We start from the raw sequence: 27,102 nt of genomic DNA on the forward strand, positions 1-27,102 counted from the left end.
ATCCTTCGCCCCGCCCTCTATTCCCCGCCCCCACCCCGCCCTCGTCCCGCCCCTCGTTCTTCTCTCCCTTAATCCCTCTCCTCCCCCCGTGCCCCGCCCCTCCCCTCATCCTTCTTTGTACTCTGCCGGGCCTCTCTCCCGCCTTCCCCTCATCCTCTCGCTCCGCCCCTCTCCTCGCCCGGATCCCTTTTCCTCTACTATAGAAGGGTGAAGGACTGAGGGCCTCTCTGAGCCCGGTCCTCTGGTTGCCAGGCAACGCCCCGACGCGGCCTACCCCCCTGGCCCGGTTCGTGGCTGTTGCGTAGACACCCTTAGCCAGTAGAACGCAGTTTCTCAGTCTTGCCTCTGACCAATGTCTTCGCTTCGCACTGCCAGCCCTACACTGAGGAACTACTTTAAGGAGAACTACATCCCTCAGGTCTGCGAGGTACTGAGCCACGCGGCAGACACTGGGAGAGCATGGGGAGGTGGAGGAGGAAGAGGCCGGAAAGATGCCCAGAGCTGGAGTAAAGAGCCGGGCACAGAAGGAGCAGAACGGGAGAGTCAAATTCCAATTCAAGTGTGGGTAGTGGAAAGGGGCAGACAAATAGAGAAGATGGCCAAAGCAGGGTCGGTGGTGAGAAGCGAGGGTTAAATCCAGCGGGAAAGAGCAGAGGGCCCGAGTCCGAAACCCCAGACCCCAACTCTGAAGGTTTTAGACAAGAGGAACCTAAGAACAGGAGAAGTGCCAGGCACTCTGGGGACACACTCTGGAGTGTCTGAGGAGGAAGTGGGCAGTGATACCTAAGGCAGGAGGTTTCTGTGGAGCACAGCTAGCACTGCCTCTGGGCAGGAGTGACTGCCCACCTTCCTGTTAGCAGGAGGGGAGTGTCACCTGGATAGCGACACAGCTGCACACCACACCACAGCTTCATGAGGAGTTCTTGTTAGAGGCCGCGTCGCAGGCAAAACCAGGGTCTTGGCTTTGAGTTGGATTAAAAGCAGAAAGAAAGGAGCTCCAATAGAGAGTGAAGTATTCCTGATAGGACAGTTGTGGGCTTCTGAAGGAGAGTCACCTTTAAGTGGCCTTACACAGTGGGGAGATTATATATATATATATATATATATATATATATATTTTTTTTTTTTTCCTTGTGGCTTCCAAAGTTAACTTCTCTAAATGTTACTAAGAAACCACTCCCTGTCTTTCTAACATTGCCCAAAGACTGTGTAGTTTGTAACAAGGTTAAATTAAAAGTGAAAGATTCTTTTTCTTAGTAACCAAAGTAGTAAGGTGGATTTATGAGGGGCATCATATAAGGTCTAGAAGAGGGGAATGCTGGGAGTTCAAGGCGATACATCATTTTGGTCCTAAGTAAACACAGCTGGTTTACTGACTTTGACATCCTTGATTGAGGTGTCTTTGGGAATACATCATCTAGCCCTAAGTGAGCACAATGTATTTATTGTCTTTAACACTAAGAATTTGTAAAACACATATCTCTGAGGGCCATTAGGTTGTTATTGGTGGAATCTGAAGTCCCCTGCGTTTCTTAGCAGTGAAATCAGTCAGATGGGGGGAGCAGAGTCCTTCTCCTCTGGCACACTTTTCTTACCAGGTCACCATAATTTCTATCTTTCTGTCTAGCCTCAGGAGGACAGTATGGGGCTGAATACTAGGTTTTGTAGGTTTGGGGGTAGAAAGCTGAAAAAGTTCTGGTGACTTCTATTTTGTAAATAGTTGATGTGGGTGATGCAGTAGAAGTTTTCAGCAGACACACCATGCCGGGATCCAGAAAGATCTAGGGAAGGAAGGGGAGAGAGGTTGGGGACACTGTGAGGGTAATTTACTACAGCTCTCCTCCTTTTGGGATGGTAATTTAGAACTGTTCATTAAAATGTTAAATATAGGTGTGCCCCATTACCTAAGTGATTTTACCCAGAGGAGTCCTTCACTTACCTCTGCTCAAACAAAACCACATGAGGAATCTTCTTGGGCCCTTAAACTCTTTACCCACTGCCCCTAAGTCACTAGTAAAGTCAAATCTATTCTACCTGGTGTCTCTATATACCTATATATCTGATACAATTTTTTTAGGCTTTTATTCTTCTAAAAGACATCTGCAAATGTGTGTGTGTGTGTGTGTGTGTGTGTGTGCATGTTGGTTAGTTTTTGTCAAATTGACACAAACCAAGACATATCTGGGATGAGGGAATCTCAGTTGAGGAATTTCCTTCATCAGATTGGCCTGTGGACATGTCTATGGGGCATCCTAGTCTGCTGTGGGTGGTGACATCCCTAAACAGGTGGGCCTGAGCTGTATAAAGGTAACTGAGCAAGCCAGGGGATGTACACTAGTGAGCAGTGTTCCTCCACTGGTTTCTGCTTCAAGCTCCTGCCTTGAATTCCTGCCTTAGTTTTCCATGGTGATGGACTGTAATATGTAAGCCAAATAAACCCTTTCTTTCCCCAAATTTGTTTTGGTCAGTGTTTTATTTATTATAGTAACAAAAGCAAACTAGGACAATATGTAACACATGCATAATCCTTTATCATGGATTTCCACATATATTTAACCTCTTCTTAACTTCACCTATGCACTGTCAGTAAAACCTAGTTGTTCACTTACAATATCATTTCTCTACAAATCTGTGTACATTCTGAGTTTTTAAAAAATCCTATCCTAGTCAGTGGTATATGACCTGTAGTTCTTGCTAGGAAGATGGAGGCTGGGAATTGCTCTGCCAGGAGTTAGAGGCTAGTCTGGTAAGCATCGTGAGACACACTTAAAACACAAACAAACAGCAACAACAAAACAGTCTTGCCTGGTACATCAAGCTTACTGAATATGTTGATTGATATTTATTTTTCATGAGTTTCAGAACTGGTCATTTAAAAATATTTCTTCCCAATTTTCTCCTTTTGTAGGAATCTAGTCATGAATATAATAACTTTGTACTCCTTTGTTCTGTTATAGTTTTTTTTTTTCTTCTGGGTTCAATTTCTGGGTTCTTTTTCATTGATTGACTTAAATGACTGTCAGGTTTGATAATTCTGTTTTATACTTTGTCCCATCTGTTGACTACATTAAATGAAATAGTAATTCCACACAGTATATTTTTCAGTCCTAGAATGACCATTGATTCCTTTTAATGTATTCTGTTTAAGAGTATATCTATTTTTATACATTTTGCTATCTTTTCCTGTTTTCTTTAACATGTTAATGATTGTTATTTTATAAAATCATTGTTTGTGGGGCTGGAGAGATGGCTCAGTGGTTAAGAGCACTGACGTCTCTTCCAGAGGACCCACTTTCGATGCCCAGCACCCACATGGTGCCTACGAACCATCCTTAACTCCAGTTCCAGGGGAATCCAAAGCCCTATTCTGACCTCCATGGCATTGCACGGGTGCACTCACATACATGCAGGCAATACACTCATACACATAAAATAAAAAATAATAGATAAAATATTTTTAAAAATCATTGTTTGGGAAGCTGAGTGTGATTGCACATTCCTGTAATGCCAGGACTCAGAAGGTTAAGATAGGAGGCCAGCCTGAGTTCAAGACAAGCCTAGGCAACTTAGCAAGAGAGCCTGTCTATATCTATTGTTTCTTTTCATTGTTGATTATCACATTTCCTGCCTCTATATGTATCGAGTGAGTGATTTTCAAAATTTATTGCATATTGAATAAAAGAGGACAGTGGATACCAATACTTTTTTTTTTTTAAACCAGAGATGGCTCTCCCTTTCCTTTCTACAACATAAAGAGCTAATGACCTCAATCCAGGCAGATCAAGCTGGGCTGATGCTAGACTGTAGGGTTCCTCCCTCTTCCCTGAGATTATGAAAGACTCATTGTGTATAAGGAGTATTGTGCTTGTTTGCAGTTTCCTCCATGAACTCTTCCAGAACTCAACAAATTTGTTATTGGAGAACATGGCCACATTTGGGTCCCTCTTGTTTCTAATCTGCCATGTCAGCCGCATGAAACCACCAATAGCTGACTGGTTTCTGTTTCTACTGACAGGGTTCATATGCCTAGGCCTAGCCCTGTCCTTATTCTTGACCCAGAAATGGGAAAGAAAGCTGAGCTTTGTCAGTTCACTCCTGAAGATTCTTCTTCTCCTGGAATTCCGTAACTCTCAGGTCTTGTGCGTGTGTGTGTGTGTGTGTGTGTGTGTGTGTGTGTGCGCACACCATATGGAGACCGAAGGTTAATGCTGTGTGTCTTCTTCAACTGCTCCCCTCCTTATTTTTGAGACAGTATCTCATTGAACCAGGAACTCACTGATTGTTTATGCTAGCTGTTCAGCAAGCACCAGGGAGCTTGCTCTGCCTTTCAACATTGGAATTACAGACAGAAGCCACCATACCTGGCCTTTCCAGCCTTCCAATGTCTTTTAAAAATGTGATTTTAGAAAGTGACATCTGTGCTTTTTCCCCCATTTTTCTTTTTTTTGGTTGTAGCAGGCTTGTTGAACCATAGTGATTGTCCATATCTTATTCAGAAGTAAAGATAGTCTCCTCAGCTTGCTTCAGATCCAGAGGTGGGGTAGATAATTCTCCTTGTTGCTCTAGTCTAACTTCCCAACTATGTATCATCTTCCCTTTTCTAAAACCTCAGCTTCTTAGAGTTATAAAATTAGGTTAAACTCTCACTGTGTATCATATACCAGCCTTCTGGTTAATGTGTTTCACTGATAACTTCAGTGCCTGGATTTCCACTTTCTTTTCTATCCCTACTCCTGTCATTCTTTGTGGTTTCAACCTCCACTGAGACGTTGTGTTTATACCCTGGACCTATCTTCCAGTTATCTTTGCTTTCACTGTTTCCTAGCCATGTGCTCCCATGGGCACACTCCTGCCCATTTTATCTGTTCTGTCCTTGACATCTCTATTTCTTTACCTTGTTCCATTTGTAACTTACAGTAGTGAATTCTGTTCTGTCACTTCCTCAATTTTATTGGCACTACCAGTTCATTCATCTAATTGTTTTCTGTTATCATACTCTCATATCTTTGTTTCTCTTTACTCCCCCTACATTCCTTGGTTCATCACATTGTAGTTATCTACTGAATAGTGAGTCTCCACAGAATTTAATGGATTAAAATATCACTGGTAATTTTGTTATTATTTCTCACAATTATGGAATTGACAGGGTCTCTCATGTACTTGAATGCTTTGAATGGAGTTAAAGTCATCTCAGAGCTTTCTTTTATCAGATGAATATACATACATTGGAAACTCAATCCCCAATGCAACTGTGTTGAGAGGCAAATCTTTAAGATGTGATCAGTGCTAGAGTGCATTAGTTATTGAAGGAATGGGTTCCTGATAAAAGGATAAGTCTCCCTACTTCTCTTTCTCTTGTATCTTCTCTCCCTATGTGATATTTTCTGCCATGTTATGATAAAAAAGAAGGCTCTTGACCTCCCAGACCCAGTTCCCCTGCCATCTAGTTTAGCAGATACCCTGCCCTCTGCTCTGCTCAAGGATCTGGAATCCTAGGTAGGGGCCCCTGACCCAGTCCATTTGTGCACCCGTCACCCCACACACAACTCAGCTCAGGGACCATGTGGCATCTAGGGACCATGTAGTATCCAGTGATCATGAACCCAGCTAGGGACCCCCAGAGCCAGCCCACCACACCCCCTACCAAGATAATCCAAGACTGCATGGTAGCCTGTCCCCTAATTCCAGGCAAGGAGCCCTTTCCACTTTCATCTGAGGTGTGGTGTCCCACTTCCAAGGGAGTACTGCCCACTCACACTGTGACCCCAGACCCTGCCACCCAGCAACTCAGCTAGCCTTCCTCAGACTTCAGAAGATCAGCAGCGGTAATCTTCTAAGCCCACGGGAGGTTTGTTTCTAGGCTCAGAAGTTGCAACTGTCCCTAGCTGAACTGAGACTACTTCTGGCACTCCATTCCCATATCAACAGAGTGGCCCCAAGTCTGAACACCAAGCACCACGTGGCTGGTCTACATTCTGAAAGACTGGGGTAATAGAAAACAGAGATACAAACTTAACAAAGGTGAGATCAGATATCCATATCAAGAAATACCACCACCAACATAACTCCAGATGCCTAATTCCCATCACGAAACACAGACAGCATGAATAACTAAGAAAATGTGTCTTCCAGAAATTACCACCCCTGTCATAATGTTTCCTGATAAAAGCAGCTTAGTTAATCACAAGTCTATGCTTATAAATGCAATTCTAACTATATTTAAAGAACTCAAAGAGGATATGAATAAATGACTGAATGAAGACCATGAAAACACAATTGAATGAAATAAGTAAAACAATTCAATATATGAAATTATAATTTAATAAAGAGATAGGATCTCTGAAGAAAAGCCAAACTCAAAATGAAAATCTTTGAAAGCCAAACAAAAATCTCAGAGGAAAGCCTCACTAATAGATTGGATCCAGTGGAAAAGAGGTCTTGAAGATAAGGTAGAGGAAATGGATCACTCAGTCAAAAAAAATGTTAAATCTAAAATAACCCAGGAACAGAACATGTAGGAACTCTGGGACACTATTAAAAAACCAATCCTGTGAATCATAGGTATAGAAGAAGAAACCTGGGTCAAAGGTACAAAAATATTTTTAACAGAATCATAGAAGAAAATTTCCCAAATGTAGGGAAGAGTTATCTGTCAAGGTACAAGACACATATAGAACACCAAATAGACAGGACCAGAAAAGAAACTCCTCATGTTGATATTGAAAGCTGTGTGAGAGAAAGCTCAAGTCTCATATAATGGCAGGCCCATCAAAATAACAGCTGACTTTTCAATAGAGACTATGAAAGCCAGAAGGGCTCATACTGACTTCCTACAAATCATGAAAGAACTTGTAGGAAGATGAAAGATGCCAGCCCAGATTACTATAGCTGGCAAAACTATCAGTTGTAATTAAAGGAAAAAAAATTTCCATGATTAAAACAGATTAAATGAATTTGTATCCTCCAAGTCAGCTCTACAGAGGCTAGTAGAAGGAATACTTAGGTCTGAAAAGAAAGTTAAACACATCCAAGAGGGCACAGGGAATAAATAAACTATTCCAGAACAGTTAACCAAAGAGGTCTGAGAAAATAACACCATCACAACAAAACAACAAGAATTAGTAAATATTGATCAATAACAACTTTCATTATTAATAGTCTCAATTCCCTAACAAAAAGACACAGACTAACAAATTAGATTAGAAATCAGGATCCATTTTTTTTTCTGCTTCCAAGAAATACTTCATCATCAACAATCAACACCACCTCAGGGTAAAAGAATAGAAAAAGATATTTCAAATAAATGGAAATAAGAAAGAAGCAAGCATAACTAATATCTGACAAAATAGACTTCAAACCCAAAACACTCAGAAGAGATGGGAAGGGACATTTCATACTCATTAAAGCAAAACCCCACTAAGAGGATATTATAATCCTAAACACAAATACACCAATCACAGGGGCACCCAATATTATAAAAGAAACAGTATTAGACTTAGAACAACAGATTGACTCTAAAACAGTAATAGTGGGTGACTTCAATTTCACTCTTACTAACAGAGAAGTCGTCCAAACAGAAACTAAATAGAGGAAACCTGAAGGCAATTGACATCATAAATCAAATGTATCTAACAGACATTTACAGAGCATTCCACCCAAAGACTAAATAATACATTTTTTTTCCTCAGCAGCCCAGGGAATTTTCTCCAAAACTGACCACATATTAGAATACAAAAAAACTCCATGAATATAGAGAAATTGAAATAACATTTTGCATTCTTTCTATCTGACCACAAAGAATAACGGTAGATATCAACAACAATAGAATCGGGAGAAAGTACACAAACCCATGGAAACTAAACAACACACATCTGAATAAATATTGGGTCAAAGGAGAAATCAGGAAGAAAAAACATGCTAGGACTGATTGGAAATGAAAACATAACATACCAAAGTCTATGGGACTTGAAGGCAGTCCTAAGAGGAGAGTTTATAGCACCAAGTTCCTACATGAAAAAACAAAACAAAACAAACAAATGAGAGCTCTCATATTATTAACTTAAAGATGTACCTGAGGCATGGAAAAACAAGAACAAAGAGCACCCAAAAAAGTAGATAGGAAGATATAATAAAAATCAAGGTAGAAATGAATAAAATAGAAATGGAAAAAGATAAATGCAAAGATTAACAAGATTGATAAACCTTTAGCCAAGTCAACCAAAAGAAAGAGAGAGGACCCAAATTAATAAAATCAGAGATGAAAAGGGAAACATTGCAACAGATACTGAGGAAAATCAGGGAATCATAATGACATATTTTAAAAATCTGTATTTGACTAAACAGGAAAATCTAAAAGAATCAATGAATTTCTAGATATGCATGACCTGCCAAAATTAAACCAAGATGAGGCAAACAATTTAAATAGATCCATAACAACCAATGGGATAAAAGCAGTAATTCAAAGATGTGCCAACTTAAAAAAACAAAAACCAGAAAGAGATGGATAGAGTGCAGAATTCTACCAGACCTTTAAAGAAGAACTAATGATAATACTCCTCAAATTATTCCATAAAATAGGTAAGAAAGGACTATTTCCATTTCTTTTTTTTATAAAGCCAGTATTATCCTGATACCAAAACCAGACAAAGATAGAACAAAAAAGAAAATGATAGGCCAATTTCTCTAATGAATATAGATACAAAAAATTCTCAGTAAAATACTTGCAAACTGAAAAGAAGAGCAGGTCACAAAGATTATTCACCTTGATCAAACTGTATTCATCCTGGAGATGCAGGGGATGATTCAACATATGTAAATAAATAAATGTAATCCACTACATAAACAGACTGAAGGACAGAAACCATGTGATCATCTTATTGGATGCAGAAAAGGCCTTTGACAAAACCCAACATTCCGTCATGATAGAAGTGATGGAGAATCTAGGAATATAGGGGACATAGCTCATCATGATAAAGGCAATATACAATGAGCTCACAGTCAGTGTCATGCTAAACTAAGAAAAACTATAGAAATTTTTACTAAAATTAGGAATGAGACAAGGATGTCCACTTTCTCCATTCTGTTCAATTTATTGCTTTGGTTCTTAGCTAGAGCAGTAAGACAAGTGAAGGAGATAAAGGGGATACAAATAGAAAAGGAAGAATCAAAGTATCCTCATTTGCAGATGATATGATTCCATACATAAAAGACCCTAACCCCCAAAATTCTTAGAGCAAAGTTTCAGGGTACAGGATTAACACACAGAAATCAATAGCCTTCCTATACATAAATGACCACACTGAGAAAGAAACCAGGGTATCAATCCCATTCATGATATGATAAAATAATCTTGGAATAAATCTAAGGAAGTGAAAGTTTTGTACAGTAAAAACTTTAAGACATTGAAGAAAGAAATTTAAGATAACAGAAGATGGAAAGACCTCCAATACTCATAGATCAAGAGCACTGATATTGTGAAAATGTCCATCCTGCCAAAAGATTTAATGAATTCTCCATCAAAATTCCAACAGAATTATTCTCACAAAATGGAAAAATTTAAATTCCATTTGGAAACACAAAAACCAGGCTAGCCAAAACAATCTTGAACAATAAAAGAACTGCTAGAGGTATCAACCATCCTTGACTTTAAGGTTTATGCTGCAGAAATATAGTGACAAAATCAGCATAGTACTGGGACAAAAGCAGACATGTTGATCAATGGAATAGAACTGAGGACCCAGATATAAGTCTGTTCATGTGTGGTCACCTGATTTTTGATAAAATGACCAAAACACACACTGGAGAAAAGACGGCATCTTCAGCGAATGGTTTTGGTCAAACTAGATAGTTGTATGTAGAAGAATAAAACTAAATCCTTCTTTCTCACCCTTAACAAAATTCAACTTCAAGTGGATTAAGGACCTCACCATAAGACCTCATGCCCTGAATATGAAAGAGGAGAAAGTAGGCAACACACTGGAACTTATACGCACAGGAAGGGATTTTTTTGACCAGGACCCTGACAGTACAGGTATTAAGACCAACAATTGACAAGTGGTACATGAAACTTAAAAAGCTTCTGTTCAGCTGAAGACACCATCATTTGAGTGAAGAGATAGCCCACAGAATGGAAAAATATCTTCACCAGCTTTACATCTGACAGTGGATTAATATCTAGACTACTCAAAGAATTCATAATATCTAGACTACTCAAAGAATTAAAAAAAACAAGAAAACAGCTAACTCACTTTAAAAATTGTGGCATGGAACTAAACAGTGAGTTCTCAAAAGATGAAATACAAATGACTGAGAAAGTTAAAATCTTTATCATCCTTAACGATCAGGGAAATGTAAATTAAAACTACTTTGGAGATTTTATCTTACCTCAGAACAGCTAAGATCAAAAAAACAGATGACAACAAATGCAGGTGTGGATGTGGGGAAAGGGGAACACTTATTCACTGCTGGTGGGCATGTAAACTGGTGCAATCACTGTAGAAATTAATGTGGAGGTTCCTCAAAAAGCTAGAAATAGATCGTCTACAAGACCCAGCCATACTATGTTAGGGGGATATATCCAAATGACTCTATATCCCACTACAGAAATACTTGCTCATCCATGTTCATTGCTGCTCTATTCACAATAGGCAGGAAATGGAAAGAGTCTAGATGTCCATCAACTTATGAATAGAAAATAAAAATATGGTACACTTCTGCAATAGAATATTATTCAGCTATTAATAAAAATGAAATTATGAAATTCACAGGTAAAGGGATGGAACTGGAAATAATCATTCTGAGTGAGGTAACCGAGACCCCAAAACACAAACATCGCATGTTTTCTTTCATATATGGATGTTGGATTTGAATCTTTAGATATGTTTGTTTCCATTTGGAGTACCCCTAGAGGTTAGGAAACCAGTAAGGGACCATGGGGGAGGTGGGGAGGATCTTTCAAGAGAAGGGAATAGAAAAGAGTGATATAAAGGGAGAAAGGAGAATAATGGAACAGGAAGGATTAAATGGGGTGGGGGATGAGTAGGTAGGATAGAGAAAGGAATATAGGGAGGGATAACTAACACCAAAGGCCTCCTTTGGATAAAACAATTGGAAAGCTACTGCTGTAGAAGTTCTCTAAAATATATACATAAGTAAAAAGTTTAAATGGAATTATCCTGTAACAGGGGGACAATACTCCAATTAGACACCTCACCCCAGCAAATAAAAACCCCAGGACCTGGAATGGGTTACTTCTTGAATTGTTGGCCAGTTGGATTCCATAGACCCCCCCCCAAAACATTATAGGCTATTGCCATTGCTTTTGGTTACCCCCAGAACTTGACAATAAGACCCTATTACCAAAGACATCACATACTTGGTTCATAAAACATGAAGAAATCAAGCAGGTACTGACCTGGAATCTTTGTCCCTACTGGCTAGCTTTCACAGCGATGGAAGGTGTTATGCACATTACTGGAGGAGAAAAGTAATCATCAGTCTCACCCATCTGTGAACCCTGTGAGCTACAATAACTGCTAGCATGACAAGATATGCCCAGTGATGCAATAGTGATAGGACTGTCATGGGAGTAACCAACCTCCCTCCCACTGGATTTAAGGGCTACTCCATGAGATGGAACCCATACCTGGCACCTTTACTGGGGTGAAGAACTTGTGGCTAGATAGGTCATGGGCCATAGGTGAGAATTTGCTACTAATAGCTTACCAAATGGACATGGGATTAATATGACCCCCAATGACTTATTGCTGTACTTACAGATTAGTGCATCTCTCAACTCTCATCAGAAAAGCTGCTTCTTGCAGTGAAAGGCAATCATCACAGAGACAACTGGTCAACACACAGAGAATAAGAGACTGCAGTGCTCAGCTCTAAATGGGACATCTATATCACACCTCTCTCTCCAAAGCACAGGGAACTTTGAGGGAGAGGGCTGGAAAGATGGTAAGAGCCAGAGGTGGCACATGACTAAAAGGAAGCAGTGTTTTCCAGACAGCAAGGAAATCACACATATGAATCCATAGCAATTATGACAGCATGCACAAGACCTGCTCATCCTCAAGAAAGACAAAATCCCATATTGGAAGGGATAGGTGGGCATGAACTCCCATCCCTGGGTGAGGAGCTACTGGCATTTGATAGCTGTTGGGAGAAGAGGAGTCAGTTTTCATTAAGGGTGTGATTCCTGGTAGGCTAATCACAATCCAGGCCAGGTTTCACAACCCAAGTGTGCTTGGACATATCAGACTCAATGGGATGCATGAAGTTGGGTGGACAGGGAGGTGGGGATGGATCTGGGATAAGCTGGGGGAGGGGAAATAGCAAAATACACTGTATGAAGTTCTCAATGAATAGATAAAACTATTTTTAAAAAGTAGAAAACAGAAAAAAAAGCAACATTGATGCTACTATGGGCAACCATCATGAATCTGTCGGAATAATTTCTCATGTGTGTGTGTGTTTTATGTGATCACCTTTGCAGCAAGCAAATCTTCCCCATCATGGACCATTAGAATCTAATGAGGTTTCCTTGACATCTAAATATTTTGTCTACATAAAAATATAAACATAAAAATATAGGAATGTCCTTTTTAAATACCACAGAACTAAGTATTTTTGAAAATCTCTCTTTCTTACTCTCACTCTTTTGTCTCCCTTTGTGTGTGTGTGTGTGTGTGTGTGTGTGTGTATGTGTGTGTGTATGTGTATGTGTATGTGTATTCACGTGTGTGAGTGTTGGCCTGTGCAAATCAAGGTGCATGTGTAGAAGTCAGAGGACAACCTTGGGTGTCAGTTCTTCCCTTCCATTTTTTTTTGACAGGGTGTCTTTGTTGTTTGCTGCTGTGGATGCCAGGCTAACTGATCTTTACCTGTCCCTGCCTCCCGTCCCAGGATCTCTGGGATTACAGCTATGTGCTACCATACCTGGCTCACAAGGGTCCTGTGGATTCAAATTCAGGTCTTTACGCTTGTGTGGCAAATGCTTTCACTGAGCCATCTCCCCAGTCTAGAGCTAGATATTTTTAAGGGTTAATTTTATATTTGAAATAAATGAAGTAAATAATCAGATACTTGGAAATTTAGACAATAAAGTGTTTATTCTGTATAAATTATTTTATGAATCAGGAAATATATTTTAGAAACCAAAAGCTCTAAAAATGGTAATGGCAATGGTTAGAGTCTGCACCTATATAGAATTTAGGAAACCTGAGAACCTGGTTCCTTCTGCCTCACTATATTCATAGTTTATCTCAGAATATAAAAATACTCTGTGCCACCATGGAAACATCTTACCATCTGTCTTTTGGCAGTACTCCTGAAAGGCATTTGTATTTTTAAAGAAACATTTAAAATAGGAGTCCACACTGTGATGCCCTGTTGGTTGGATTTGGGAGAGTAGATAAAAAAAAATTAGAAATCTGTATTTCTCTAATTTTGTACTAGGCAGAAGCAGGCACGTTATCTACTGACAAATGTCTGCCCTAGAGAAATTAAAGATGAGCTATGCATGATGCCTGTACTGTCTACAAAATTATTAAGTGACTAAACCTAGCAATTGTATCAGAGTAAGAAAGAACTCTTCAAATTGTGAAATCAGATTTCAGTTTAATATCTAGAGAGATGATAGAGGTTTGGAAAACTGGCTCTTCCCAGCAGAGGGCGAGCTTAAGTTATAAATCATGACTAAAACCACTTTCTTGATTTTATAGTTTTTATGATTTATATTTCTTTTAAGATTTATTTCTCCATCTGTGAAAAATTTCACATTTATAAACCACACGGATTCTATTATTGGTTATTTATTTTAAAAAGTGATTGCTGCAGATGTATGTCAGAAATGTGAAAGATGGGCACAATGCTTTGTACTTTATTCCAATCCACTTGGGAGGTTAAGGCAGGAAGATTGCTTGAGCCCATGAGGCCAGCCTGGGGAACACAGCAAAACCTTGCCTTGGAAAAAGTAAACATATGCCAGAGATAGAAGAATCAGGAATTACTCTGTGGCAAGGGACCTTTTGATGAAGGAGAGGAGTAACTGGTTATACTAGCTCATTTTGCTGAGCCTTGGGGTGAGAAGTTTGTGGCTTCTTGGTGTATGGGGTATATCTTTGCTGAATTCCTCAGCCCAGCCAGCCAGTTTACAGCTGCAATTCTGAGGGGGAATCCGTAGGACACCAAACAAAAAGCTGCCACTTTATTGTTTCTCTGGTATTTCATCTAGGCAATTGGTGGTATAGTCTGACAGGCAGGTGTCCAACTCACTGTCTCTCACCTCCCAGTGCCTGATGTTCCTTATCTGTCCAGTCTGCTATAAAGCCACCGAGTCTGAGTATCTTGTCTGAGGTACCTGGGAGGCTGAGGCAGGAGGATCACTCGAGCCTATAAGTTATGGATAATATAGCAAGACTCTGGCCCAAATAGAACCCTCTATTCTGGCCACAGTGAATGTTTTCTACTCCTCAAGTTTCTTTCTACTAAATCAGTTGGTTCCTGTCAATATTCTTCAGGACACTTCCTTTTGTTAAAGTCTCTGAAGTTAAAAAAAAATGGCACTGTCTGCTTGAATGTCCATAAGATAAAGCAGCCTATTTATTTCAAATGCTTAATTGCATGAACAATAAGATGTCCTTTAAACCAACAGAATGCTAACTCCATCTCCACTTTGGGGATGGGGGGTTTCTCTTTGGCTTGTTACAAGGGTTTGGGGTAGGGGTAGAGAGGACTATGAACAGTATTTAGGAGCTTAAACCTGTTCCAAAGTAAAGGGATTTATGGAAATATGATTCTGACATTGCATTCTTTTTAAAAACAATCTCCCTTTTTATTTTTTTATTTAAAAGGTGCAGAAATATATACTTATTTTTCTACTGTTTAAGAGATATCTTTCTGGGTTTAAATACAAATAAAATACTTCCAAATGGATATAGTGAGCCCTACTCCCATCAAGTTCTATAGAAGACTACACATGTACACACTTTTTGTGTGAGTACGTGGCATGGACAAGGACCAAGACTGATCACAAATGATTGCTGCGGTTTGAATGTGTCCTTACAAAATTCGTGTATTAGAAAGTCTGTTCCCATTGCACCAGTGTTATGAGGTGGTAAGAGTTTTCACAGCTGCTATGATCATGGGCCATCGGCCTTCTGGGTGGATTGACGCTGATCTCATAGGAGTGAGTTCTCACAGGACAGTTGTTGTTAAAGCAAGTTCAGCTTCCTCAGTTCTGTCTTGGCCATGCTGTGACTCAGCACAAAGGCCCTCACTAGGTGCTGGCACTGTGCTTTTGGATTTCCAGATCATGAGCCATAATAAACCATATAAATTACCCAGCCTGTGATCTTCTGTTATTGCAGCAGAAAATGAATGCAGACAACGATCCCCTGGGTCTGGAGGAGGTCATGATGCTGGGTGCTAGTGTAGGATTCTAGCCTTCCTATCTCCATTCTTGACTCTTCAGCAGAAAATGAATGCAGACAATGATCTCCTGGGTCTGGAGGAGGTCATGATGTTGGGTGCTAGTGTAGGATTCCTGCCTTCCTATCTCCATTCTTGACTGTAATCAAATTGGTGTGTGCCCCTAGGCTTGGCTTTCCTGCTTCCACACCTGCAAGCTCTCCATTTTCTTCTTGCTACTTGGGAATTTGAGGGCCACAAAGCATTTGATAATTACTTTTATCTCTACACTCTTAGAAGGATTATTTTTAGGTTACTATTGAGGCTATTTACATATTTCACCATGTTATGGGCATCTAACAAGAAAAATAAGATTTGTTCCTATAAATGTCTTTCTTTGTGTGTTCTCACTCAGAGTTGTTCTAGACAGTAACTATCTGGTTGGTTATATCTGAGCTATTGTTCCAGCAAGTTTTCTTTCCTAGCCATTTTTTACCTTAAATATATTTCTTTTAACCTCTTTCATTTGGCTTGGTATAAAATCAATCACTTAGTTTTTTTCTCACTATTATCACACTGCACTTTGAATGGTATAAGGGAATATTCTAAATTTCTTTTCTTTGCCTTTTTCCTTTAGTGGAAGTGGTGATCAACAGTGGAATGGTTAACACCTCTGAGGATTACTTACTGCCATCATCTATTGAGTGCCTGTTTAGCTCTAGACACAATTCAAAGTGGTTTACAATAATTCATTTAATCTTCATTATGGCCTCATTATTATCCCATTTTAACTAAGGAAACAGAGGAACAGAGAGGCAAACCCTTCTGTCCTTAGAGTTTGCACACTGGAAGATTGCAGATCCAGGATTTAAACCCAATGGACTCCACCTACTGCATCATGGCTCTCTTTGGAAGACAGGAAGTAGCCGAAGGAGCAGAAACAAGTGCCCTAGATGAGCCTTTTTTTCAGAATATTTGAGAAATATTGAGGACTGAGGTTAGGAACACAGAGCCAGAAGAAAGTGGAGGATTGCATAACTATTCTGTTGGATTTACAACCTTGAGAAGCCGATTAGGATAATTAAGTCATGGTCTTTTTGTTCTTGATTGTGTAAGCTTTTACTGAGTCTAGCAACAGTAAAGACTTGATTAGCATTTTTTGTATGTTTATGTAGGTATGTGTGCCAATGGGTACATGTGGAGGACAGAAGAGGATATAGGGTGTCCTGCTTAATCACTTTTTTGCCTTATTCCCTTGAAACATGATCTCTCATTGAACCTGGAGCTAGGCTGGTGGCTAGCGAACCCCAGTGATCCTCTTGTCTCTGCCCACTCACTGTACTGAGGTTACAGACACATGCAATCATAACCAGCTTTTTAAAGGTTCTGGGGATTTGAATTCAGGTCCTCATGTTTGAGAAGCAAGCACACTTATGTGCTGAGCCATCTCCTCAGCCCTTGATTAACATTTTGAGAGTCAAACATTGATCTTGTGGGAATGCTGGCAGATTTTGCTTCTGCTTATAATAAAGACGAAATTAAGGGTTTTGTGACTTTATTTTTTTAAACTTAATTTTTTTTATTTATTACTTTTATTTTATGTGTTTGCATGTATTGCCTGCATGTAGGTAAGTGCACCTGTGTCATGCAATGCCTGCGGGGGTCAGAAGAGGCTGTTGGATCCCCTGAGACTGGAGTTACGGACAGTTGTTAGCTGCCATGCTGGGATTTGAACCCGGGTCTTCTGCAGGAACAACCAGTGTTCTTAACTGCTGAGCCATCTCTCCAGCTCCTGTGATTTTATTTTCAGTGAGCAGAAGAAAACCTCACAGGGGTTAATAGTGTAGCTCACTGGTCCTCGCCTAACATGCCTAAGGCCCTGGGTTCCATCCTTAGCACTTAAAAACAAATGAACAGAAAATAGCTATTGATTCATTTTCTGTTTCTCTCATTGGTATGTTGTTGTGCACTGTTCATTCAATGTGTGAAACTGCTTGTCATGTTCTTTTTGTCCAGTGAGAAAAGATGGACAGTGATACTTCTTCGCAAAAGGTGAACTTTCCAACTCTGCTAGCTCCTGTTGCCATTTCAGAGACTTATCCTCTCAATTTGACTAGACCTCTGTAGAATAAATTTTGAGGAAAGCAGCTTTCTGGTTGTGGAGTGTGGAAAAATAGAGCAGCATGCAGTTTCTAATATTTCTTAACCAGATCCTCAACTTTCTTAATTCTCATAAAACTAAACTCCATTACTACACTAGTTCTCAGACTTCTTTCTGTGTGTATAGGAATTTCCCAGAGTCCGAAGCCCCATCCTGAGAAAGCAGGATACTTCCCAAAAGACTCACTTAATGTAAATGTCATCAGGACACCAGAATAAGGAGGAGGGGTTGGGGTGCAGCGAGGGGGAAATGTAGAAACCCCTGTGTTCTTTAGACCTAGACACTAAAATGCTAGCAACAGATGGGTTTTCCATCAGAGCCATTCAGGAGGCAGATGTAGTCCCACATAGGCCCACCCTTGCTATATTTTTAGGTCGTAGACATCTATTTAAATTCAGCTTGCAGCTTTTGTGGGAACCAAGGATATCCTGTGCAGCCATATTAGTCTTCAAGTAGCCAAGCTTGTCCTGAGAGAGGCTGAGATGGGGCTGGATCAGGAGGTAAGTAAAGAAAGGGATCCAATGTCTAAGTCTGAGGCATTTTGCATGATCTTGTGAGTGGCTTCCTAGCCTGCAGGTTGCACACTAAGAGGGGAACTGAGGTATTACAAGGAGAGAAATTGTATTATACAGAGCCCAGTTAAAACAGATTTTGTTCTATTTCTTTTTTCCTTTGTTTTCTTTTGGGGGAACACTATGAGAATTGCTAAGCCCCTAGGTCTATATGTTCATTGACGCTTTGCCTATGGGGGTAGGAAGAACTGCTTTGTGCAGCGCTAGGACTGGGATATTTTGTTTCTGAGATAAAGGAGCAGCAGCAAACAACAAGAGTGGTATCTGGGGGGAAAGGAGAAAAAAAAAAAAAACAAACTCTTCCCTTACTTCTTATAGACACACCAGACTCCACAGGGAGACAAAGAAGCAGGAAGGAAAAGATAAATGCCCGTGGAAATTTCTAGGTAGTTTCTGTGGGCTCTGAACTATAAACCTTTTTACTCTGCCCTAAATACAGAATCTTCAGTAATTCTGTATGGCTCACAAAATGCTTTTAATGTGAAGTTCCTTCTCATGGAGATCTTCTAGAGGAAAAGACATAGGCAGCAGCTGTCTGAGTTCCATACATGTGCCTTAAATATGGGTCTAGACTGTCATTTATTTCCCACCTATGCCTGTTAAACTACATTTTCCCCAATATGCACACTCTGTGGGTGTTGTGGATGATAAAATACAAATGCATTTTATTTTGCCCCACAGTAGATTTATCAGTCACTTTATGGTTTTGTCTGAGGAATTTTTTTGACCTAAAAATGGTTTCCTGATTCTCAAAAAGAGTAGAAACCCTTGATGTAAGCATTGCAACTGTCTTTGGATTTGTGCAAAGAACTTCTCGTAGAATGCAAAATACTGTAGTTACTTCCATTCTGTCATTTACGACAGATTTTTAGAAAGAGACAAGGTATACTGCATTTCGATTTGACTGTAGCAAAATACCAACCCTGAGCAAATACAGAAAGGTGTGTGAAAAGCATGTGAAAGCAGACACACTGATTCTGCTTTTTTCCTGCTTTTAAATTAAATTTTTTTGTTATTTTATTTCTTTATTTTTGGTCTTTTTGAGACAATGTCTCCCTGTATTCTCTGCTGGCCCATATCTCACTATGTAGACTGGACTGGCCTCAATCTTCCAGTGATCTGCCTGCCTGCCTTTGCCTCCTATGTGCTGTGATTAAAGGTGTGAGCCACCATGCTAATATTTATTTATTTATTTTTAATTTAATTTTTTTTATAGACAGAGTCTCTCTGTAGTTCCAGCTGGCCTGGAACTCACTATGTAGACCAGAATGGCCTCGATCTTACAGCGATCTGCCTGCCTCTGCCAACTAGTGCTGAGGATTAAAGGCATGCACCACCACACCCAGACTAACACTAATTTTGCTTTTTTATAGGCGCTGTTATGTGGTTTATTTGTGACATTACCTGAGGATCCACTGAGATATTTGGAGGAAATGATCATCTATATCATTCAAAATGGTCTTGAAAACCTTCTTTGGTAAGTATTATTTCCCATTTATAGGGAAATATTTTAAAGTCAGATACTTTGTACAATATCATAATAAGATCGTGGCAAAGAATGTTTCCAGGCTTAAGCTTGTTAAGGAATCCCTCCATTGGCTGTTAGGAGTCCAAGACTTAAATGTGGATAATACGCTCACTGACCCTCAAATTGAGAAGCACAGTGAATGCCCATCAGTGATCAAAGGACAGATTATTTCAAGTTGAGGTGAGGAAAGGAGACATACCCTTGTGGGGGCTCAGCAAATTCTTGGGGAGGTGCTATCAAGACCCCCCCTTCAGGCAATTCTGACTTGCTTCCCCAGGGGAAACATTTTTCCTTCCCCTCCCTCCATTCTATCCATAAGAACCAGTGACTCAGTTATGGAATTATGATGAAATGAAAGGAATTTTGACCATGTTTTATAATTTTATTAAAGGGATATGTGCATTGATCCATCAATGAAACCAAGAATTCGAAGATTGTCTCATACTTACTTGGAACAACTTTTTGGACTGGATGATCAGCTGGTAATTAATATTAACCAAGCATTTGAAATACACCTTAAGTGCTGATGGAAATTCTCAAATAGATTTTTAGATTTTCTGTGAGGTGCAAAGTCAAAATTCTTTTTGAATTGGGGGCATCTGGAAAAGTGAAAGAATAAAACACACACAGAGCTAGACATCCCCAGATCTCCAAGAACTAATTAGGCACTTGTCTTTCTGAATGCCTTTCCCCTTTCTCCTTCTCCTCCTCCATGCATGCACAGAAATAGTATTATGAAAACTGGGTGTGATAGCACACTCCTGTAATCTTAGCACTCAGGAGGTGGAGGCAGGAGGATGGAGAGTTTGGGGCCAACCTGGGCTACTTGGCAAGATCATCTCTCAAAAAAAAAAAAAAAAAAGCAAAACAAAGCAAACAAAAGCCTTATAGAAATCTTTAAAGCAGGGTGTTCTCTTTCCTTTCTAGTCACTTCTTTTTGTGTTCCATCTTCTACCCAACTCTCCACTGGCTGTCCTGACAGAGGAGATAAAGGGAGTCATGCTCATAAAACTATGGCCAAAACATTAATGAAATTGAACTTGAAAGCCAGACCTGATTGTTCCTGAAAGGAGGAACCTGCTCCAGCAGCTGGTTTTAATCCTGTAAAAAGAGCAAGGAAGTAGTTCAGGAGATGGAGATTTATTTTAGAACAAAGATTGTATATATTTTTAAAAAGCTAAAACAGCAAATCATGTGGGGAGAGAAATGACAACACAAATTAGAGATGCTTAGGATGGTGTGTGATCCCTGGTGATCCCAGGGATGCCAGATATGTAAGCCCAAGCAAAGCTGGGGAGTTCTTGGCAAAGTTGGGCATTGAAAGTTGGAATCAAAGTCATGTTCAAAGTAGGTGCTGAGAGCCAGGAAGTGTTCATTTTCTTTTTTTAAAATTTTATGTATTATATTTATTTTATGTGTATGAGTGTTATGCCTGCATGTAGGTAGGTGAACCCATCTCATGCATGCCTGAGGGGGTCAGAAGGGGGCTTTGGATTTCCATGGAACTGGAGTTATGGACAAATATTAGTTGCTATGTGGGTGCTGGAATTCGTACCATGGTCCTCTGCAAGACCAGTGAGTGCTCTTAATCACTAAGCCATCTCTGCAGCCCATGGAAGTGTTCATTTTCAAGGGTTGTTGTTAATCCTGAATCCTTATCAGTATTGTACAACAGAGAAACAAATAGAGGGATGAGATGATTCTGCCAAGCCTGGGATGACCTGCAGGCTCAGTCCACTGACTGGAACCTACAGGTCTGATCCCAGTTGATCTGCATCATGATATGTAGATATGAGCCACACTGTCCCAGCCTCAGAGCTTTGACTACTAAAGAGTACACGAATTGGCAAACTATGTTCTTGTATATGTTTGGGAACAACCCCAGAAATTAAAAGAGAGGCCCAGGGGTGGGAGGATTCTTGGCCTTCCTTCTCCATCTTTTCTCTAGAATAAGTTTGCTTTCAATGTAATTTTGCTTGAAAAAGATTGAAAACCTATAAGATGTTAAGATGCTAAAATTTTTGGAAACCACTGATGAAGAGAGAATAAATTTCCTGGCCAATATTTTGGAAAAGATCTTATAAGACAAGACATAGGATCAGGTTGCACCAATGTCTGTTGACGTCTCCAGGAAATCCACTGGGCAAAATTCCAAGAGATGTCATAACAATCAAACTGAAAACTTTATAGGAAAAATATTCTCTTTGTGATGCTAAACCACAAAGGATAAAATGGTGGAGGCTGATTCAGACTTTGAAAGGAGTCTGATAATTTTCCAGGGTATAGAACAGATGCCACTATATAAATTGAAAAAAGTAGGATTTGAACTTGTGACAACCATGAGGAAAATATTCAAAGTTAGACAGGAAAAATGTGAATCTTTAGGTATTCTGGGTTGTTTAATGAGAGGACTCAGCCTAGGTTGGATCTAGATTAAGTCCCTTTCCCCTTCATGAGAGAAAAATGAAGTTTATAAAACAATGACAATAAAGCATTTTAATTTACTTCAGTGTGTTTGGCCTTTTAAATCACAGTATAATAATACTAGCTTTATTTAAAAGAACTTTCCATTCTTATGGTTTTATGTAGTTACAGTTTTGGATCAGAGAATGTTTAATGGTTTCACAAAACATTTAAAGGTCATAAATGATTATAATTTCTCACTTTGCTTGATATTGTTTTGAAGGGTTTTCCAATCTCACTGCATAGTCCTACACAGCAAAGCCTGACTATATAAGCCCACTTATAATGTCTAAGTCTGTCTTGTGACTTAGAAGCATGGATATGGGAAACTGAGTGAGCCAAAAAAGATTTAAAATTTTTTTTGATTGATATATGTTTATTTTGTATGTATGTTTTTGCTTGCCTGGAACTCACTATGTCCACCAGGCTGGCCTTGAACTCACAGAGATCCACTTTCTCTGCTTCCTGAGTGCTGGAACTAAAGGCATGTGCAACCTTGCCCAGCATTTTGTGTGTATGTTTTGCTTGCATGTCTGTAAGTAAGTACACCTGTGCATGCAATGCCTGTGGAGGCCAGAAGAGGCCATTGGATTCCCTGGAATTGGAGTTTAGGGTGGTGGTTAGCTGCTATGTGGGTACTGGGACTTGAACCTGGGTCCTCTGCAAGAGCAGCCAGTGCTCTTAACTGCTGACCCATCTCCCCAGCTCCCCCAAAAGATTTTAAGTCAGAATTGGGGCTGGGCACAATGGCAAGTGCCTTTAGTTCCAGCACTTGGAGATAGAGGATCTCTGTGAGTTTGAGGCCAGCCTGGTTTACATAGTGAGTTCCAGGCCAGCAAAACATTCAAACATAATAAACATATATCAATAAAAAAATTTCAAAAAATTTTTTTTGGCTTGCTCAGTTTCTTGTATCCATGCTTCCAGTCTACATAGGAGTTCCAGGCCATCTGGGACTACAGGGAGACCTTGTCTCAGAAAGGAAGCAAACAAACAAAAAGTTGGAATTGCTTTCACAACCTTAGACAGAAAGACAGTTTGTGCAATCGTAGATGAAAGAATCAACCATTGTGGTGAGAAAAATAATTTCACAGACTCGATTCTCATTTCTTAGGTAATGAAATCTCCAGACGAGCAGTCTAATTGCAAAATAAGGCATATTTAAAATCTTTGCATTATGGAAAAGTTGAAACATACAATGCAGTGCGACTGAGGGCCTTGGAGCCGGTGGGGACACTGTGGGGGCGGGGGAGGGGAGCGGAGGGATGGGGTTGAGGTGGTGGCGGTGCGAGGTGGCCGAGGCTGGGCAGAGGAGCACAGTGGTGACGGCGCACATCTACGAGAGGACCTGAGAAGGACCTGGAGGACCTGTTCTACACTACTGCGGCATCTAGAGATCGAACTCAAGAACTTTGCCTTCCAGAGTTTTGAGGACCCTCGCACCAGAGGGACTGAGACAAGAGGAACAGGAGTTCAGGGCCAGCCTGGGCTATTATAGAGATGCTGAGGGTGCAGTTTATGGAGAAAATGGTTATGATTATGGCCAGTGTCGGTTTCGTGTGGAGTTCCCCAGGACTTTTGGAGGTCGGGGTAGGTGGGCCCTCTGATTTCCGAGGTCAAGTTTGTTTCAGGACTTCCTCCATCAGACAGGACCTGAAAGATCACAAGCAAGAAGCAAGGGACCTCTGCTACGCAGATATACAAAAGGATGCACTGGTTGGATGTGGTTGAATATCTCATAAAAGACATGGACTGTGCCCTGCATAACTGGATGACACAAATTCTGCTCTCATGAGGGCGAAGTTTACTAAAAGCAAGTATATCCAGAGGGAAGCAGTGGATATATGTGGATATATAAATGGCTACTCCGGGTCTAGGTCTGGGTCGAGGGGTGGTGAATCTCCATACCAAGCAAGGCTTCTCCACACTCCTCTCCTTTCAGACATACTGAGGTAGGCCATGGGAAGTTTTCTTATTTTTTTGTAAGCTGAGCCGAGCTGCTTTGTATTCAGAATTTACACTCCATATTGATAATTTAGTGTCTTAGAATTAAAAAAAATTTAAAGGGAAAAAAATTACATAATTTCCATCAGGGCCACCATATTAGCAGTGAAATGTTTTAAGCTGCAGAAATTGTAACTTTGATTTAGAAACAAGTTGTATATTTTTCACTGCTGATTATGGAAAAAAAATAATGTTTTTTGTGGCTGCTGTGTTCTGGAGACTGGCAGTCACATGACTGAGTCGGCCCATTTGTTTAGAAATATATTTTAAACGTTTAGTTAAAAAATGTGGAAACATAATACAAAAGAGAATATCATAATTAATTCCATCCCCCAGCTTGAATAATGGCTGACATGCTACCAGCTTTGTTGATTTCTCTTTCTGCCCTTTTTGCTGGAGTGTTAGAAAGCAGATCTCAGGAATTACATTATTTTACCAACAAATGCTTCAGTGTGCAATCTCAGGACAGGAAATGATGTTTTAATAGAATATAAGTGCAGTGATGGGGGTGGACAAGGTGGAAACTAAATCAAAGCTCTAGGGATGGTCTCCCCACAGACATACTAGGTCGGATAGTTGTTCACAGTCCTAACTACCTTCACAACAGCTGGGGAAACCAGGTGAGAGATCAGGGCACCTGTTTTTAGTCTAATAAAATAAAAGAGATACTGAAGGTAGGAAGGACACAGCTGCCCATGTTGCTCTTCGCCTAACCTCATGCAGCTTGGCATAAAGAGGGATACTTCCCCTTTTGTAAGGAACAGAGAATAAAGTCCAGGTCTCAGACTTGAAGTTAGTACTAGGTCTGCCTCCGTGAAATCGAGTATTGGCAAAACTACATGACCCCTACTGCCAGGCTAGTACTTTCTGACAGACCAGATAGCTGACTGAGTACAATCACCCTCCCCCAACCTAGTGCACAGCAGCGAACAAAACTCCACCTTCTGGGGAGGAGGATGTTAAGAGCTAGCACAGGTTTTGTCTTGGAGCTCAGTGACAAGTCTACCGTAGTAAGATCCAGCATTCCATAGAAGCTAAATCTTCTATACCCAGACCAGAGCTCATAGATAGAGCATCTCAACTGCTCTGGCATCTGATGGAGACCCGTGTGTCAGTGGGGCAGACTGAAGTTTTGCCCTGCACCATTCCCAGCCTTGGAGTAGACCTGAGGCATATGTACCATCCTCCAGAGACTGAGCAGGGCCCATCTTCCAACCTCAAGCAGAACAGCTACTGTCAAGCCAGTGCTCACAAATTGGGGTCTAGAACTGCCTAAGGGACAGGCAGAGTCCTGTGCTCTGTTGGTTGGCACTTGTACTTTGGCTTGCATCACCGACAGCTGCATCATGGGCCTGTAACTGCAGATCCTCCTTGTGGCTGTGAGACTTAGGTGTGACCCACCTTAGCATCAGGTGGATTGCTAAAGGACTGACTTCACCAACACTGCCCAAAGCTTGGTCAGCATAGCATGACACAAAGACCCCATTCCTTGAGGGTGGGATAGGCTAGTAAGCACATCAGTTTTCTTTGGAACTTAGCACCAGGCTTGTAAAACCTAATACTGGGCAGACTCTAATGGCCCCCATCTTCAGGCCTTCCTGTGGATAAAGTCAAACTGTTCTGGTACCATGGGAAGACAAGCTACCCACCTTGTTGGACTTCTGTTCCAACTAGCATCATGTGTGACTAGTGGCAGTGGTCATGTTCTTGGACCACAAATCCTCCTTAGTAACACACAGCCTATAGCAGTGTGGATCTTGATCTCTCTTCAGTATTGTGCTAGTCTTGACATGCTGTGGGCTCAGGTGGCAACAGTGCCTTTAGTGGCCACAGGTGCAGCTTAGGACCCTAGGGCTGATCTAGCAACAGTGTCTTTGTCAAGAGCTGATCAGAACCCTGCAGTTACCACAGCTGGTAACTGTAACTGAGTCATGTAAGCTACTTCAGTCCCCAGGAGAGGCTTAGGGGACACACTACTTTCTCTAGGTACTCTCCTGGCTCTTTATGAGCAATACACCAACAGTGCATTTGAGACAGTATTCTGGCATTAGACTGCTCACTAGTATTGAAACAGTGACATTAACAGTAGACTTCCAGCAAATCTGGACCTGGACACCATCCTGTGTGGAAATCCTGGAAATGACTACAGATTGACAGAAAAATAAACAGCCTACTTAGAAATTCAGCTAAGACAAGTAAAATAGAGCTGGATTAAGAAGGGTCGAATAAATGCCTACCCCTTCAAAATGTCTCACACCACCATGCTTCAAGAGCTTTCGGGAAACCATGGCTTCACCTAATGAATGTGCCAGAGACTGACCAGAGAATTTATAACAGCTGCTTTGAGGAATCTCAGGGAGTTTAAAGAAAACACAGAAGTGTTTCAATAGTGTAGCAGAAACTTAAGGACATGGGAACAATTTTCAAAAATTGGACAAATTCCTAAAGATCAGTATTGTCCAAATACCCATACTATCCAAAGTGATTTAGAAATTCAGTGAATCCTTTGAAAATATCAATGGCATTTTTCACACTAATGGAGAAAAATACCAAAATATATATGCTAACCACAAAAAATTGTGAGTAGGAAAGGACTTTCTAAACCGGACACCAATAGCCCAGAAAACAAGGGCAAGAATTAACAAGTGGGACCTCATTAAACTAAAAAGCTTCTGTACATCAAAGGAGACAACCAAGGAAACAAACAGAAAACCCACAGAATGGGAGAAAATCTTCACCAGCGACACATCTGATAGAGGTTTAATTACCAGAATATATAACGAACTTAAAAAACAGAGAACCAAAACAAGAAGCAACCCAATTGAAAGATGGGCTAAGGAGCTGAACAGAACGTTTTAAAAAAAAAAAAAAAGAAATAAAGATGACTAAGAAGCATCTTAAAAGATGGTCAACATCACTAGTAATTGGGAAAATGCAAATTAAAACCACTTTAAGATTTC

At 40.4% G+C, this 27,102-nt stretch overlaps 1 protein-coding gene and 1 pseudogene across 1 annotated transcript in view; both read left to right on the forward strand.

Annotated features, from left to right (window-relative positions):
• Window positions 1-352: 352 nt before the first annotated feature.
• The window catches only part of Fbxl13 (F-box and leucine rich repeat protein 13), a 255,421-nt gene continuing 228,671 nt past the window's right edge, over window positions 353-27,102 (forward strand). Inside the window, exons 1-3 of the mRNA XM_008830791.1 lie at window positions 353-427; window positions 19,521-19,624; window positions 20,067-20,157. Coding sequence (XP_008829013.1) covers window positions 353-427; window positions 19,521-19,624; window positions 20,067-20,157 — 270 coding nt within the window. The remainder of the gene's footprint in view (window positions 428-19,520; window positions 19,625-20,066; window positions 20,158-27,102) is intronic.
• On the forward strand, window positions 21,907-24,129 carry LOC115069947 (annotated as a pseudogene).

This window comes from Nannospalax galili, unplaced genomic scaffold (assembly GCF_000622305.1).
Source record: "Nannospalax galili isolate Female #2095 unplaced genomic scaffold, S.galili_v1.0 scaffold312, whole genome shotgun sequence".
Lineage (NCBI taxonomy): Eukaryota > Metazoa > Chordata > Mammalia > Rodentia > Spalacidae > Nannospalax > Nannospalax galili.